Source organism: Ornithodoros turicata, chromosome 3 (genome assembly GCF_037126465.1).
Source record: "Ornithodoros turicata isolate Travis chromosome 3, ASM3712646v1, whole genome shotgun sequence".
Taxonomy (NCBI): domain Eukaryota; kingdom Metazoa; phylum Arthropoda; class Arachnida; order Ixodida; family Argasidae; genus Ornithodoros; species Ornithodoros turicata.
The window spans coordinates 49,082,759-49,100,134 of record NC_088203.1 but is presented as its reverse complement, the minus strand read 5'-3'; the positions used below and the strand labels follow the sequence as shown (position 1 = coordinate 49,100,134).

General features: G+C 45.4%; 2 protein-coding genes across 3 annotated transcripts; both read right to left on the bottom strand.

Annotated features, from left to right (window-relative positions):
- Positions 1 to 7,230: 7,230 nt before the first annotated feature.
- LOC135389442 (uncharacterized) lies at positions 7,231 to 9,886 on the bottom strand. The gene is made up of 4 exons (XM_064619490.1): positions 9,863 to 9,886; positions 8,993 to 9,151; positions 8,389 to 8,608; positions 7,231 to 7,340 (listed from the first exon to the last, which is right to left on the bottom strand). The coding sequence occupies exons 1-4, from the start codon at positions 9,884 to 9,886 to the stop codon at positions 7,231 to 7,233; spliced, it is 513 nt and encodes a 170-aa protein (XP_064475560.1).
- A 438-nt stretch (positions 9,887 to 10,324) lies between these two features.
- LOC135387028 (BEN domain-containing protein 5-like) lies at positions 10,325 to 15,086 on the bottom strand. Of its 2 annotated transcripts, none has more exons than XM_064616456.1 (7): positions 14,548 to 15,086; positions 13,182 to 13,285; positions 12,587 to 12,775; positions 12,030 to 12,276; positions 11,278 to 11,402; positions 11,073 to 11,171; positions 10,325 to 10,983 (listed from the first exon to the last, which is right to left on the bottom strand). In XM_064616456.1, exons 1-7 carry the CDS (start codon positions 14,816 to 14,818, stop codon positions 10,786 to 10,788), a joined length of 1,233 nt encoding a protein of 410 aa, XP_064472526.1. In that variant the 5' UTR covers positions 14,819 to 15,086; the 3' UTR covers positions 10,325 to 10,785. The 2 variants fall into 2 exon arrangements, with proteins under 2 accessions (XP_064472526.1, XP_064472527.1); XM_064616457.1 differs by having other exon boundaries at positions 11,305 to 11,402.
- Positions 15,087 to 17,376: the final 2,290 nt, after the last annotated feature.

The following is a 17,376-nucleotide window of genomic DNA, read 5'->3' as shown; positions in this document are numbered from 1 at the left end:
TTTCGGCCAGTCGCCAGCGGTTGAATCAGTCTGTTTTGAAACGTTGAAGTGTGAGGACGTCGGCCGCGGATCTCAAGTAATTTGCGTTTTGTCTTCGGGATTGTAACTGTTTTTGAGGTATGTAGACGATGTCTCAAATATGCTTTTGTGATTGACAGCCATTCCTCTTCACTTTAGGCTTTTACCCAGTAAACCAACAATGACCTGTGGACGTCCCCAGAACGTTCAACTCCGGACAATAGAAACGTCCTTCGGACATCCCTTATCATCTCTGGGACGTCTGTTGGACTACCGGTAAAGTGCCAAAGTCACATCCTAGGATCTCCTCAAAACGTCCTTATAACGTTCCGAACTACATTTCACGGACATGAAATAGATCTTTCTCCCATACTGTGTTTTCTTTCATGGCGTGCCCCGAATGCTGATAAAATGACAGAGATGCAGGCATCTGGTGGACAGACTTGCTGAAATGTTAAACAAGCCTGAGCAATGGGTAAACACTGGAGACTATACAAGACAGCTGCCCTGTGCAGTCTTCAGTGTTCACCAACTGCTCAGGCATGTTAATCAAAGATTGTCCACTAGCTTGCCTGTACGTCAGTTCATCGGTTTGTTCTACTCAACTCTGTTTGCACATCAGTGCCTATCTGCAGCACAGGAAAGCAACATAACATAACAAGACTCCAAAAGTTATTTTATGCTGCGCAATACGAAAACACTTTCACTCTTGGTATTGTACTTAAAAATGTTTCACTTTCACTTGACTTAGTCACACAGCGTTGCCTGGTTCTCTTGATTTAATGTTGGGACACATCTTCAGCTCTCGATTCTTTTGATGCAGATTATTTGGCGTCTCTTGATACTGCACTTAAAAATGTTTCAGTCTTTGTTTGACTTAGTCGCACTGTCACACACATTTATCTGGTTAATGTTGGCCACGACGTTGCACTGCCGAAGATGTTGGAACACGTCTTCGGCACCTCTTGATATTGCACTTAAAAATGTTTCTCTCTTGACTTAACTTAGACCGCACTGTCGCACACAGCTCCCTGGTTCTCGATTTAATGGCGAGATGCATCTTCGGTTCTTGATTCCTTTGATGCAGTTCTTTGCCGTGGCGTAGCCGCCTTCTTATCGCAGTGTCCACTTCAAACATAATAGTGTCACGAAGTTTTCTGTTTCGCTTAATGGCATATTGGGTCAGATGCAAGATGAGACCAGACATAAAGCTCGTTGCACAGTCATTGCACAGCTCGTGCTCGTTGCCCGCAACGTCGCGCTCCTCAGCGCCCAGGAAACATACGCTTTTAGTATGTCACACCAACCTGCCCAAGTTTTAACATGATTTCATATGAAATATACACACAGGCTACTTCAAAATCTTCCTCTTGTGCGACTGCCATAATCCACACAAAGAACACGTTGAGTACTGGCTACGTTGCGGGCCTCACAGAACAGCACTGCATATGTGAGGCCGAGCCAAGGGGTTCACCATACTGAAATGCCAACAGCTATAATACCCTCTGCTAGAACTAGCCAGATCCACATGCTCACCTATCCAAGTCACAACTGACTATTGGCTTTGCTTACTGAAAAAACTTAAGCACTGGCAAAGTGGCGTTCATTATGACAGCCGCATAACTGGAAAGAAAGGACTCGACTTGCCATAAAATTCGGCGGTGCAGTGAGAGTGGCGCAAGTGATCTTTGTCCGCATCTGTAAAACATGGCAACTTTCAGATCATTTCTCGTAACACTCCTGTGTATGCTAGTTAATCGGGCATAAATGATGTCTGGAGTCAATGATAGAAAAAGCGCAAGCCGACTGTACTACGACTGTACCCGAATGTATTGTTATCACCGAAAAGAAGAAATTCACACCAGTGGCAATGCTGCTTTACGTGAAGATAATTTGGTCTTACCAACAGTCGGCAGCCCTGTTCATCTCGAAGCTGTAACACAGGACAGAAACGACGAGTGATAAGAACTTACTGCTTTTTCACTCGTCGTCCTTGTCCTGTGTTGCTGCTTTGAGATGAGCCGTCAGCACCAACTACCCACATTGCTACTGTAGTATCTGCAATCCTGTTTCGTGCAAAAAGTACAGTTTACAACATTTATATCACCCTGATAGCCAGTAAGAAGTGCTGCTGTTCCTACCTGATTCTGAAGGACACCTCGTGGCAGATGAGACTGGATCCTTTCTTGCCTCATCCGAGGACAAAATTACATAAACGTGGTTCATATTGAAGCGATAAACTGGGAATTCAGTTTCAGTGAGAAAACCTGTAGAAAAACATTTCTCAAAAGTAGACGTAAATGTTTTCCTGCAACAATCATGTGCCACATACCTCATTTCAATCGCTGGCCCTTGGTCTGCATGATTCATAAGCATCCTGCAAGTCTCCTCCCTTTGTATGACAAACTGCCAGCTACAAGACAATTCCTAACAAAGCCAATTCAAGCACTAGCAGGCTACACAAAGTTCAGATAAATAATAGTAACCCCACGGGAGAGAAGCCTGAGCAGGAGGGCATGGAGTTTACCCAACAGGTAGCCTGCACTTACCATATTTTAAACAATAGTAATAACGGGTAGTAGAACCACACATTGAGATAAATGTACATAAATATCGAATCACTACTACCTACCAGCGTAATTGCAGTCCTGCATCGCTTGTAGTTTCTTCCGATTGAGCTGGCGCAGAAGTTGTAACACAAGCAGTTGTACATAATGCAGTGCCTGACGACAGAGATTCTAAATATTCACGTTTTTGCCCGTTTTGAAGAGTTGAAAGACGGAAACTGCGACCCGACGAGCCCGACGACCAACCGCAACGACATTTCAAAACACGTACTGATGCAGATGGCGCTCTGTCTTGCTCCTCGTGTCGACGACGAGGCCATTAAAGTTTCGGTTTCAAGTGAAAATTGTGCAAAGTTCGATTTCGGTACTCTGCGCGAATGTTTCTGGTATATTGACCCAACAAACAGTTGCAAACCACTTGGCAATCAAGTGGAAGCACTTTACTCTGAACCAGAGACGGTTTATTCCACTTCAAACCACTTTGGCATACAAATGGAACCACTTCGGATTCCAGTTCAGATTTTCACCTGGGGGACATCACCCACCGTAACCACCATTGCGATCTTTAAGGTTGCTTCATATATTTTTACTGTGCGTCTTTCAATATGCTTTCACCGTCTTTGTGCGACCTGACAGGGCTGTAGCGCCATGTACAACATCGAACACATATATGTGGCGTCACCAGAACTCTCTGAATTCAACGCAGTACTAGTAAGCAATGATTTTAGTAAGCGGGGTTTGTGCTGGCCCACCGTTTCATGCTTGCACTATCTTTGGAGCAGTTGGCAGGCGGGTAGTTTCACGGTCAAAATACTTCCCTCAACTCAGCGCAAGGCATTTCAACATTATTAATTGCTATCACGGATTGTGGAACTACAGCCCATATACTAAGTAATCACGCCCGAGCTGGAGGAAGACAAGCTTCGTGAGATTGATTACCAAAGTTTTAGCGTGATTCCATTTCCAACAAGCTCAAGTACTATACAGGGTGTTTATTTTGATGCTTTGCAGAATTTTTATAAAAAAAGCTGTGAGGGCAGCACAGATGTCATTTTTGCAATCGAATTATATGACCAGGCGGACATTCTCTCGCAGAATGTATAAAACTACAAGTTGACTAATTACATAAAATTCATTAATTAACTACTTAATTAGGGGATTCTGGGCAAAAGCGCGATAGCAGAATTAGAGACTATGCGTGTTGAAAGCCATTCCGCGTCTAGCAAATCCTGAAACACGCACGTGCGTTAAAATATCCATCCCTGAATTTTGACACGAAACCGCAGTGACTGGGAACGCAGGGAGCACAGCGCTCATTTCATGTCAGGGCCACCTGATTTGGAGCGACGGAGATGATTGGAGTTGACCGATATGCTGGCCAGATAAACCGCTTTCCGGCCCTGATAAGCCTTCGTCGGCGTAGATGATGCGCTCTGAGGCGCGGTTCTTCGGTTTTGCTCATTTGCATACCAAAATCCAGCGACGAATATTTCACTGCACGCGCTCTTTTCTGGATTTTTAAAAGATAGAATGGCTTTGAACGAGGATTCACTCCAATTCTGCTATCTCGCTTTTGTCCAAAATTCCCTAATTAAAGAGTTAATTAATGGATTTTAGGTATTTACTCCAGGGTGTCGAACCGCAAAAAATATGGGTTCGGTTCAGGTTCGGGTTCGCGTTGTTTTGATTTCGTTCCGGTTCAGTTCCGGTTCGGCCAGGCCAGAAATCGAACCGGTTCGCAAACCGGTTCGCAGCCCCGAACCGGTTCGCGAACCGGTTCAACGCTTCCGTTATATATGTTCCAAAAAACTGCTTTTATCAGGAAATGCGTGGCTAATAGCTTACTGCTGTTGTCTGCATTGACGTCTCTAGCGGTGAGGTAGCCCTTTAGTGAGAGAAATGAGAAATGGATGAACACTTATTGCAACTAGAGTTCACGCTGATGAAGCGGTGTAGTCCTGCTACTTTCTGTTCCCAAAATATCTTTTTTTCACACGCACAGTGCCAGCAAGATACACTTAAAGGAAGCCTAATAAGATGGACAGCGTAACATAGACGACAGTACTTGCCGGCACACTGCCTTCGCAGCGTGAATCGATCTGAAACCGTACTGAAGCATGTCGAAAATAAGCCTGCAAGCCTTACTCTGTCCGAGCTCACAGCAGTGTACTTGTTAATCCACAACACAACGGCAATGTGTCACGACGACACAACTGCGCTACCAATAAGCAGAACCACATTTACTTTTCAAAGCACGACCAATCAAACAGGCACCGTTCTGCGTACGCTCCTTCTCCACTTCTCATGTTTCTGACTTGTTTAATTTGTGTTGCTCACGTGTAAAGGGAAATCTTGGGCGCTTATTTGATCACATATTCGTCCTGTAGAGCTATATAACTGGCCTACTCCATTCGTGTTTCATTCGTCCGTGTGGGTGGCACCTGGTCTCTGAAGAATAGACGCCGCACCGCGTGCGTGGGGCGCTAGCCGCGGCACTCACAAGGACAACTGCGCTTCAACACGTTAAAACGACGCTGAAAGTATACTTACTGTACGTCGTCGTCTGACTGCTAGGTGAACATTTCTGAAATTTATGATATAGGCGCGTGATGATGATACCAATGTGTCTTCGTTCTGGGATAGAGAGGAACTCTCATGCTGACTTCTATTGTGTCCGAACCGTTTTGTTGCGAACCGGTTACCGTTATTATTTTTTACGGTTCTGCTCCGGTTCGGGTTCAACAGTGTCATGAAAATTTCGGTTCGGGTTCGGGATCGGTTCCAGCAAAAATAACGGTTCGGGTACGGTTTTCGGTTCGGGTTCGGGTTCGGTTCGACACCCTGATTTACTCATCTTGTACTGACACACTCTCTTCCAGATGATGTCCGCATGGCCGTATAACTCAATTGCAAAAACGGCATCTGTGCTGCTCTCATAGCCTTTTAGAAAATGCTGTAAAGGATAAAAATAAAGGCCCTGTATTTTTGTTAGATCAACAAGCAGATCATTGCAAACTTTGGACACAGAAACAAGGGACAAAAAGCCGGGGATGTTACCACGTAAATAGGGACATCTGGTCACTTGACCTATATAGGTGCACTTTATCCGAGTACGAGACTTTTGTGTAGTGAAGCTTGAAATATGTGTGTTTCTACATTCCAAAAGTAATTCGCTCTCTTTCAATTCAGGTAAGCTTGGGCCATGCATTGCAATGTTGGTTTCGTGAACAGGTGATATGAATAATGATATGAGGAACAGGTTTCGTGAAATATTGGTTGTTTGATGTGTTACCTGCCATGTGCGCTTCAATAATGATTTCATACTTTTTGGTTCGACGCTCAAAATCACCATGGACCTGCCTTTCCAACATACTGTTCAAAACTGTGTTATGTATGTACTATGAAGCTGCAATAGTTTCAGCACAAAAATATGCATGCATTTCAATTTAAATTTGACAACCAGGTATGATGTTGTCAGGAAGTCCCAGTGACATACTGCTCGGACATCCCACTGGATAAAATTCGGACATTTTTAAAGATATCTTAAAGACATTTTTGTGACATCCATGAGGGACCAGGACCTCAGGATCATGCGAGGATGTCCTTAGGACGTCGGTGGTTTGCTGGGTACTACTGTTCGCAGACACGCATTATGAGCGCCGATAGGAAGATTACCAACCACGTAACGTTACCAACGGCGCTGGGTGCCAAACGGTGTATTATATATTTCGATGCCTACACACTGACTTACACTGACATTTTGAAGTTGTATTTCTTACAGATGAATCTCGTACGAAGTGACGGGTGGTGAGAACACAAGGTGGTGAGAACCCAATCTCTCCAGTTAGTTGGTGGCTTACGCAAGCAAGGGAAACTAGACGGTGCATCGCAAGTCCCGAAGTATACGTAAAACAGATTAACTTGATCACCGAGAAGCAGAGTTCCTCAAGAATATTTTTCATCGCCGCTGTACGGACATTGTGAATATGTGTCCCATGAGTTCACGCTTTGTGGAATACGACAGTATGTGTTGATGATGACTCGTACGCTTTCGTAGACATGTAAGTGCTAAATCTAGTTTCTGTTGGTGCAATTTACCGTTTCGTGTCGTTTCTTGCGAGCGATCATTCAACAAATATTAGATATTCACAATTCTGTAAGACATTTGAAATAACTGTTACATAATCAGATAGCAGTGTGCATGCCTTGAGTGTACCTGTACAATCGAAGGAACTCAATATATGTGGAGTTTTGTGACATGTACTTGTCTGTATCTATGTCTGGTGTATGATAGCACTGTATGATTATACAACTCCGACGACAGGTGCAGCGTAGACGGCGAAATTGAACATTGATGTTCCGATGTCAGATCTGGGCATTAGCTTCTGAGAGGTCCTGTCAATCTGAGAGGTCCTCTCAACCTGAGAGGTCAGCCTGAGAGGTCCACCAGCCTGAGAGGACCTCTCAGCCTGAGAGGTCCTCTCACCCTGAGAGGTCAGCCTGAGAGGTCCACAGGCCTGAGAGGACCTCTCAGCCTGAGAGGTCCTCTCAGTCCCATAACATATTAGACCTGAGAGGTCCTCTCAGATACATTTTCACTAGGGTATGCAAACAGTTTATGTCTCCAGGCCATTGTTTATTTTTTTCAGTTGATGTCAGACAGCAGGTTACGAACATAACTAGGAAGCACCTTAAATCGTTCCTGCTTTGAATCGCTTGGAGGTGTTCTTCTTTCCAGGTACTCCCAGTAGGCATCTGAAATGAACCAAAAAATAAATGTTATACAAGGGTATCCTACATACCATGGCAACTGTTATACAGGGTGGTTCACGTTATATAATAAAAAGTTCTAGCAATAACATACTTTACAGAAAGCTAGGTGGACACACATTATTTGACTAGCAGATAACTTTTTGCTGGCTTTGTGAGGTATTTGCAAATTTTCTACTGTGCTCTAGCTTGAGAAGCTTATGTTGACATTTTTCGTGCTCAGATCAGCCAGACATGTTTTCAATCCACCACTAATTTCAGTTCATAGAACAGAGGGTGCAACTAAAACGGAATAGACAAAAACAAAGAAGACTCCAATTTGTCCCTCCCAATCCCTAAGGCTCCATTTGATTAAGCAACAAATGGAGCAATGAATCAGAAGATAAAGACGTGGAGATATTCCACCTGTCAGAACAGATACATTGCTGTTGTGGATTTCACACCTCGGTTTACCCCTGAAAGTGGTGGTGGCCACATGGCAATTTCCATCATCATGCACTTGCCTCATCGGCCAAAATGCGTTACCGTCTCATCAAGCCAAAGCCGGTACCAAATTGTTTACTTCTGCATACGTGATATTAACGTTGAGTATGTCAAAGGTAAAGCGAAAAAATTAAACTTGTCGTAAGCGAAAAATTACATTGCCTTTAGAAGGCCAGCAAAAATCTTCCCTGAACCTGAATACTATTTTAGTTGTACAACTTTTGAATCAATCAAAAATATGGTATTTGTAAATAAAGATCCAGATATAAGCTTAAAGGTCTATAAAGCAAATGTGAAAGAAAACTAGAATGCAAAAACTCTGTGTTCTGATATGTTCCATGAATGCTTGTAAAATAATCTGTTCAATGTTGTGTATCTCATCACCTCAGTAACCTGCATGACATTGTTGCTGAAATATTTAACATGTACCTAAAAAGAGCAGCCATAAAGGTGTGCATAGTTACCATTACTGTTACTGTCAATGACAACATTAAAAATTAATACGCAAGTCGTGTACAAGAGCAAATTACGAGACAATTATGAAACTCACTTCCAAGGGCATCCAATTTTTTTGGGGTGAGGCGTCGCTTCCCCTCTGCGCCTTGTTTTAGAAAAGGACGGCAGGCTTCTCCTGTTAAACTTCTCTCTGCCAGCTGCTCCGCGCTCCATAGAGCTCTCACCATGTCGCGGCAGAACAGAGAGTCCTTCGGGGTGTCAAGCAGGTATTCAAAATGTTCCTTGTTGACATTTATGCCATCTTCAAGAGTCACCTGTTGCATGAAATAGAACAGATATATTGTCAACCAGAAACAGAAGGAACAAGGTCACAGGGCAGGTAGTTTACTTTGCACGGAGCTCGAACCAACGTTGTCAGACCAAGATCTCAAGGCTGCACAAGCACATTAAATTTTTCTCGCTACTGTTCAGCAATTGTGTCAGCTCTGATTCATTCTCAGTGCTGCAGGAACTCACGCGAGTGATTCATTTTGATGTAGCTCTCCAGTTTGGGTGATTCTAAGGACTTTTTCAACCATTATCGGATCTACAATTTATTGGCTCATTTGAGGTGTTAGTGTTTGTCCTATTCTGAGCGTTCTAGCCTAAAAGCATTTCTTCATGTTCCATGAATGATGTCGTAAGGGAGCATGTCCTACCTCATCTCCAGTCAATACTAAGTCATTGCGTGTGGGGGCACTTTGAATGAGGGATCTTCCCAGGAATGGTCGCGATATCCTGTTCCTAGAGTTGGAACGTCCCGAGGTCTGCTGCAGATTGGAGAATGGTAGTGTTAGGTCAAACCATGCCAAGAATAACTTCCAAGATTTAAAACACAGAGTGAGTGTAAAGCACAAGAACATTCCCCCTCTGAATTACATCATAATCACACGACCAACCGAGAAAAAAGACTAGCACCTTGTCTCACGAGGTTCAATGAATACCTAGCAACCAACGGTGAAAACGTTAGACGAAAAAAGCAGAATAGCTTGCTAGACTGAGTTGGGCGCAAATGGGTCTTGATGATCCACATTGAGTCTGCGTCCCCGAACGCATTTTTGCTCGTATATGCGCGCAATATATGCATTGAACAGTCACTTTCAAATGATTTTGGACAAATGCATGGTACGATCATCTGCATGTCTGTGGTCCTACAGCCCAAGTTTGACAGTACAGGATGTAATTCGCTGCGTTGGACTCACTGCCAGAACGTGTTGGTGGCCGAGCTGGGTGGGGTCACCTGAGAAATTTCAGGGGGGGGGGGTGTTGCAAAAATGCAGGGAGGGTGTAGGGAAATCCCTGCACCCCAGAATGAAATACATACGGTATAAATAGAATGCATGAAAGCAGAGGAGCTACCAAATACACATAGTATGCATGGCGCATTTCCTGTATTTTATCTCACGTTTTTTTCAAGAATCCCCCTCATATGCACACCGCACACTTTTTAATCCCCTATAAACAGCATACCCTCGCTACCTCACTCAAATATCTTTCTGAGCACGGTTGTTCACTTGAAACGTCATTACCTTGTTGACAAGGCTCAAGTCCATCGTGGTCGCGGAGCCTTGAACACTGGAGCCAGTCCTCCTCAGGTACCCGCGGACGCGGCTGTAGAGTATGTACCACTGCGCCCATACACCATGTTGCAAGCCCATTGGCCTAGACTGTGCGCGCGCTCCGATTGGTCGAGAACGTTTTGAAAACGCATTTTGTAGCGCGCATGTGCGTACAGCGTCTCGGCCGTTTCAGCAGAGTTTCGAAATAGCATGGCTGGCATGTCGTCCTCCTGTGTTCGGTGGTGTCAATCGACAGAACAGTTTGCAGATATATGTTCGCGGGTTTATTAATTCGTCCTTGTGAGTCTACGCGTGTTGTGCTGTTTCTGGACACAACTGTTATCCTACGAACAATTCGTCAGCTGCGGTACCGGAATGCTTTATGAGTTGGAGCGTGAAGAACAAGTTCGAGCGCCGTTGGACTTCGAGGACTATCAACAAAGACAGGATTACGTGCCACAGAAGCGCTTCTCGCTTCGCTATGATGGATGCACCGCAGGCAGCGAAAGAAGATGCTCATCTTGAAATGGTACGCACTCATGAGACTGGCTCGGTATTAGGAGTTGAACGGTGTGTTCGTTCTGTATCATGTTCGAACTTTGCCCCAGTGTGTCAGCAACGCAGTGGGCTTTGTACGCACAGTGCACCCATGTATCAGATCTTTGAATTAGTGCTTTGTATCAAATAAATCTTTAATTTACTCCAAAATCGCTTTAGTTATTTTGAATACCGAGTAACGGCGGCAGGCCTGAAATCCAGTAGAAGTCGATGGTAGCCAGGACCGACCGAAAAGCCAGCCAGACATGGAAGCTCCTGATTGGCCGACTGGTTGTGCATAATATCCACCACGTCGCAATTTCATTGGTCGGGTGCTCAGTGTTGTGTGAATTATCTCAAACTATGGGCTCTATGGGGAGCTGTTGGAGCCTGCTGGAGCCACTTGATGCGTTAGATGGACATGCTGCCATGGGTTCACATGTTGGGCTAGTAGGAGCGTCACATGGGGTCAGGGAGCCGTGAACACTGGGGCTCCTGGGTCTACTATTTGCCAGCGAGTTTGGTACTGGACTGGAAGAAGGATCACCATCCAACTACAAAGAAAATATAGACACAGTCAGAAAGGACATCCACTGAAGCATCAAAGGAAATGTCAATGTTGTGTGAACTCCTCAATGCTCACAGGGACTGGGTATGGATCTGGCAAGTTGTTCGAGTCGGTCGACACAATGGTCACGCTCACGGATCCGCCGGAGCATGCAGACTGTGGTGGTTTCTCAACCTGATGATATTCACAGTAATATTATTACCAGCACATAGGCAAGTTGTGTGCAAAAACAAGGTTGCACAAAGTAACTCATGGTTTGTGTAACACACCAAACACTTACACTAAAAGAGTGGGCAATAATTATTACATTTGACATCTTGCTGCCCTCTCTCGAAGGCAACAAAACTAATGATCCTGGAGGGGTTATACTACGTGGAGCTGTGGTGGCCTCTTCAACCTGCAATGCTACAGACACCATATGAGCAGCTTGCCCTTGGGGGAACAGCCATACATACCATACATTCATGTTGGTCATGCAGCATTGCGTTCGTAAAGACTTGTGAGCATTGTGCATTCCTCATCGCAGCTTTGAAAAAGAAAGCAAGGCAGTGCAGGAAAGGAAGAACATCATCCCAGAGGATACAATTACAAAGGACACAAACAAATTCACGCTACCATACAAGCACACCCTAAAAACAGAATAGCATGGCATAGCACGCACGGAACCAACCGTTGCGAAAGATACCATTGTCTAGCTTGATTTGCTGAAAATAGTGGGTATACACCTTTTTTTGTGACATGAACATAATTCATGTTTGCCACAATAAGGGAAGACCCTACCGTTCACAAGATATCAGGTCCGGGAGTGATATAATTCACAACGACAATTGGTTGTGAGCGTGCTGTGCGAGGCAGTTCATTTTTTGAGAACGCAAGCAGGCACGTTACGAAACGTGAAACAGCAAGCAACATGAAAAAGCTGTTCCAACCAGGCACCTGTTACCCAGCATGCCATAGATTTTCCTGGGTTTTGCAAAGCATGCCTGCCACCAGAGCAGAAATAGAGCTAGCAGAGAAATTGGGAAGATATACCATGCTTTTCGAGCAGCGGCTCTTGTAGCTTCCTACAAAGCTGCCTTTCTGCGGTGAGCTCCTTTTTGAGGCTTTGGTTTTCCTCTTCCAATTTTTGCCTCATCTCCCTGTCAAGCAGAAACCTCTTTCTTGGCACTGTCTCACTGTCATGCACCTCCTTTCTGCTCTGTCTTCCTTGTTTATCTGTTTGCCCCTTTCCTGCTTCCATTTTCTTGTCTCCGCCATTTTTGGGACCGCCTGACCTCACCTGGATTACAATAGTAAGAATGAAGTGCATTCAATGTGACACATGCAGTGTACATAAAGTCATTGATGCATAATGTAAAAACCCCGAGACTAGGGAATCATCTTCACCAGCTCGCTTGCTTCCTAGCCATTTTTTCATTGTCATAAAGTCCTTGTTTCCCCCATTTCAAAACAAAAAGTGAGACCACGACACACAGTTGACCCACTGGTAGCCCCCAAACATCCTGTTTGATATGCGAGTAGCTTTTACACAAGCAGCACAATTCCCGCCACTAGTCTGGTTTTGTGAGAAACTGAAACGTATGACATACGACTGACGCAGCCTCATCATCTGTGGCCGCAACTGCAGGTTCAACTGTTTCAGGTAGAACCATATGATTGCTTGCCATGCTGCCATGGACCTCCTTCCTGCTAAATGTGCGTGTTTCTGGCTTCGGTGCTTGCTTCTTTCGTGTTTCCATTTTCTTGCCTTGACCGTTTTCAAGACCGTTTGTCTTCACCTGAATTAGTAAAAAATAAGTGCACTAAATGAGCAAATTAGAATGTTGCGAGCGAGCTGGTGTACTGTAGGAAGAGGCAAGATTTCATTGAGTTTGAGGAACACACAATACGAAGAGAGAAGTGTCCTCAAACTCAACGAGATGTTACTTCTTTCTATGGTGCACTTAGTTTGACAAAGCAATGTACACAAAGTATCCTCACACGCATTGAGTAAGAAGCCCCTGCTTCCTTCACTTCAACACAAAATTAACAAAAGCGAGGCAAACACACACCGTTTATACCAACCGGTAGCCCCAAAACTACCTCATTTGCACATTAATATGACTGCTAGGTTACCGCCTCGACCCTCACCATTAATCTCGTCTTGTAGCCACATTCAAAGAGAAACATAAAAATATGACATACAACTGACGCAGCACCATCACTCGTGTCCGTATCTGTGGGCTCAAATATTTCAGGTATAGCCATACGCCTGCTGACCATGTTCGTTATGAGGGCCTCTTTGGACTCTGTAACAAAGAAAGAGTGACCAAACATCAAGCACGTCATAAATAAGCAGGCAGCTTCAAGGAGGCAGTCACAGGGAGTGTAATAAACTACTGAGTGAAGTTACAACGTTCGTGAAAGTGACTAACGTGTTGAGCTATAAATGCCTTTATCCTCTAACTATCATTTAAACAGCTGCTCCAATTTCGGAATAGAAAAGTTTCGCACAATTACAGATGAGGTAATTGCTTAAGACTAGTCCAGGTGTTATCCGCTTGGGCAAAGGGTGGATGTCTAGTTTAGGTCAGCCACTCCATTTGAACCTTGAAATCTACATACCTGTAATTATGCAAGGTGCATAGTAATCTGTAATTAATATGCGGCGCTCGGTTCCACAAATTCCTGTAGAGACCCGTGATTCACGGAAGGTTTCGGCAGCGGCGACCATGTCATCTCCATGCGCCTATTGTTTACCTATGACAGCTTACGCACACCTCGCATTCTTCCCAGCATGCCTTTCGCCTGTTCGTTGCGAAGACGCATAGCGGCTTCGAGCGGGGGGCCCCCGCGTGTAATATGTACTGACCTAACCTGACTACACTTCGTTTAGTGAGGAAAACCAAGCTCTATGGCTGATGCGTAGGAGTACCACAAATGATACCCGTCGAGATCTAGTGCTTTCATTGTACATTCTTGGCAACGAGCGAGAGGAAACAGGCGAAAAGCATGCTGGGAAGAGTGCGAAGTGTGCGTAAGCTGTCATAGGTAAACAATGGGCGCATGGAGATGACATGGTCGCCGCTGCCGAAACTTTCCCGGGGAAACTGATCTCTGGAGGAATTTGTGGAACCGAGCGCCGTATATTAATTACAGATGCGAATTACGATTACGATGCACCTTGCATAATTACATCCAGAATTGTAGAGTTCAAGGTTCAAATCGAGTGGCGGACCTAAACTAGACATGGACCGATTGCAGAACACTGCAACATGACCGGTATCTCGTATCGACTGCAGTTTTGATACGATGTATCAAAGCCGCCAGAAGGATGCCTTATCACCAAGAACTTCAAGATCACCATGTGACGATAATTTGCACACCGTCGCTCACAGGAAAGCACAAGCTTTCTAACCCTCTGTTCTTACTGTGCCCTACTCGTGAAGTGATGGAGCCAGACGAATCTAGGTTTCCCGACCAAACGAAACTACACTTTCACCGAAAATATCACTCGGTCAAAAACTGTTTCGCATCACCGTAGTTTTTATGTGTCAATGAGCGCACTTACCTCCAAGTAGCAAGACTTTTGCGTCGTAGAAGCCCTTAACAGCTCCAGACTGAGACTGCCAAAAAGCCTTCTTGATGTTTCGGTCAAAGACGTCACAACTTTGCGGGTTGAAGCTTTTGATCAGGGAAACAGGCATTATTCCCTTTACGTCGTCTTCAACGTACCGGACGTAAGCGTACATTGCTCCTTGTAAATGGTGTACGAAAAACAAAATAGCACAAACTACGGGACGCAACACATGTGCACATTCAGACAAAGACGCACCTGCCATCCAGTACGGGCACGGAGGAGAAGTAATGAGAACGAACTCGGCTGGAGAATGACGTCCAAATTTCTCGAGTCCTTTTCGGCCGCGGCGCGGCGCTCGCGTTCTCTCCGGTACAGTGCCGTGTATGCCAAAGGGAGTCTGGCCATTAATGGAACATGCCTATACCTGGAGCTCCAACCACTTTTTGCGCTCTCTGGCCAATCACGAGCCAAAATACAGTTCGCTATTAATCCCAGGCTATCCAAGCTATATATTACCTGTATTCACTGGGTGCCGACATTTTCGGGAAACTGGATTGGATAGATTGAATAGGATATTCCCTGACGACCTAGCAACATAATGGATTTTGCGGCGCTTTTAACGGCGCCATCTGGATGGAGAGGGGCATGTCGGGAAGACGCAGAAGTAGCAAAAGCAGAAGTGCTTGCTCCGTGCTTGCTAGCAGAACCGATTGGCCGGCAGAACCGCTAGTTAGAACAGACTGCAGGTATTATACGTATTTTAACTATGAAATATAACAAGATTGAATCAAGAACGGGCAAAGGTGTGTATATGGGTAAAAGTATGTCATCAAATGCAAATTTTTGGTCATCGGTAGCGTTTTTCTTACTATTTGCCTGTGATCGCTGTCGTCACTAGGCCTAACAAGGACGACGAAACATTATTTTTCAGGTAAACATCGACACTGGAGCGTAATTTAAAGGTGATTTGCAAGATAATTGCAACACAACGTACACTTACGGAATAAAGTTGACGTGATTTGTGAAAAAAAAATTGTCATGAAATCCTCGCTTCGCCGTTCCAAGCTACGCCGCCATTTTCGGGAAAATTTTGGTGTCATGGCGGTCCGCATAGCAAAACAGTAGCCAATGAAAAACGCTCAATTTGATTGACAGGTCGAGCCTCTTTTTTAGGCTCCTCCTAATGGCCAGACTCCCTTTGGCATACACGGCACTGCTCCGGTACTAACTCCGCGAAATCTGCCGCCGGTCAATGCGTTGGAATGCTCTATGAAGAGGCGCTCAAAAGGAGTGTTTGTACATGTGTCTTAAATAACGCTATATACTTTTTTCTGGTCGACTACACTCCTTTTTGTGTATTTTGTGCTGCCTCCTTTTTGGTGTCATAAGGAGAAGCTAGCCCACCGGACTCAAATGTTGTGCTGTAACGCCACTTTTCAGGGTAGGGAGCAGTATGAAGGGAAGCTTTGTATCCGAAAGTCGCCGGACGCGCGCTTTGTGTTGCAGAAACTGTCATAAAAAACGTTCTGCTTGTTCCATGGCAAGCAAGATACGTTTGTTTCGTATGTGTGTACAAATTCGTGTGGTGCGCACTCGTCTACTTGTATCTGCAAGTAGTAGGTACTGGACTGTCACAGTGCACAACGCTCAACTGTCCTGAACACGATTTAATTAGCAATTAGAGCTAATTGGGACCCCCACATTAATCAGCACCCCCCAGGGAGCCACCACACTAATTGGGGAAAGTCTAACTCGTGTCCAGATCAGTTGAGCGTTGTGCACTATGAGAGTCCATAAAAAAGAAAAAAATAGGCAGAAAATAAAATAAAAAGATAGAAATAGAGTGGAGAGAAACAATTCATTCGAAAATCAACGATGCCGAGGCGAAGAAGCCGCTCCGCAACACCCGAGTGACCAGCGCCCGCCATGTTGGTAGTTGGCACCCAGCAGTTGCAGAGATCGACGACAAGTGGCCACTTAATTGCAAGGCATCACACCAGATGGCGCCACCATCATAGCTCTAGACGAGAAAGACAGACAACACTAGCGCCAGGTAAAAAATGGCAACACTGCTAAACAAGTCCAGGCATGCGAGAGAAAAGGTCTAACCGCTACTGCTAAAACAGAAAACAGTACACATCGGGGGAAAAGGCATACGGGGGCGATTGCTTAGGCCTAACCACAGTGTCACAACACTATGCAGCTAACACCAGGCGGGAACCACTGGGCACACATCGCTAAACATGCGTCAACACGAACAAAAGGCTTGCTCTCCGCAAAACAAGTGTAAACATGCGAGAAAAGGCTTAACACGAGCGCGGTCAAATCACTCGTTGCTCACCGCTAAACACGGCAAACATACGAGAAAAGGAGCGCGTCAAATCACTCACCTTTTCCCCCGCGGCAGCTTCCAGGCAGAAACTGAGCGAGCCCGAGGAACACAGGTCTGCTCTGTACGACAGCCAGCCAGAAACTGAGCGAGCGCGGGGAGCGCACGTCTGCTTTCCACGGCAGCAAGAGAGAAACTGACTGAGGCGACGCGCAGCGGCAGCTATGGATGCGCGCGCGCCCTCTGCTCCACCCGTCCACGCATGCGCGCGCGCGCTGCTAGCTCCCTCTGCGCCGCCCGCGGGTGTTTTCGGTTTCGGCTCTCCGCTGCGCGCGCGCGCGCTCCTAGCGGCGACAGGTAGCTTTTGAGATTCGGTTTCACTCTCCGTTCTTTGCGCGCGCGCGTTTATCTGTATAAAGGCAGCGCGCACAGCGCTCGCGTCATCACTACGTGAAGATGTTCAGCTACCACTCTTTACAAAACTGTTCCCG

Coding starts and splice junctions, on each gene's coding strand:
- LOC135389442 (XM_064619490.1), bottom strand. CDS start 9,886: ATGGACTTGAGCCTTGTCAACAAG. Junction 8,609..8,992: donor TAGTATTGACTGGAGATGAG/GTAGGACATGCT, acceptor TTCATGCAACAG/GTGACTCTTGAAGATGGCAT. Junction 7,341..8,388: donor AAAATTGGATGCCCTTGGAA/GTGAGTTTCATA, acceptor GGTTCATTTCAG/ATGCCTACTGGGAGTACCTG.
- LOC135387028 (XM_064616456.1), bottom strand. CDS start 14,818: ATGGCAGGTGCGTCTTTGTCTGAATGTGCACATGTGTTGCGTCCCGTA. Junction 12,776..13,181: donor GTGATGGTGCTGCGTCAGTT/GTATGTCATATT, acceptor TTACTAATTCAG/GTGAAGACAAACGGTCTTGA. Junction 12,277..12,586: donor ATGATGAGGCTGCGTCAGTC/GTATGTCATACG, acceptor ATTGTAATCCAG/GTGAGGTCAGGCGGTCCCAA.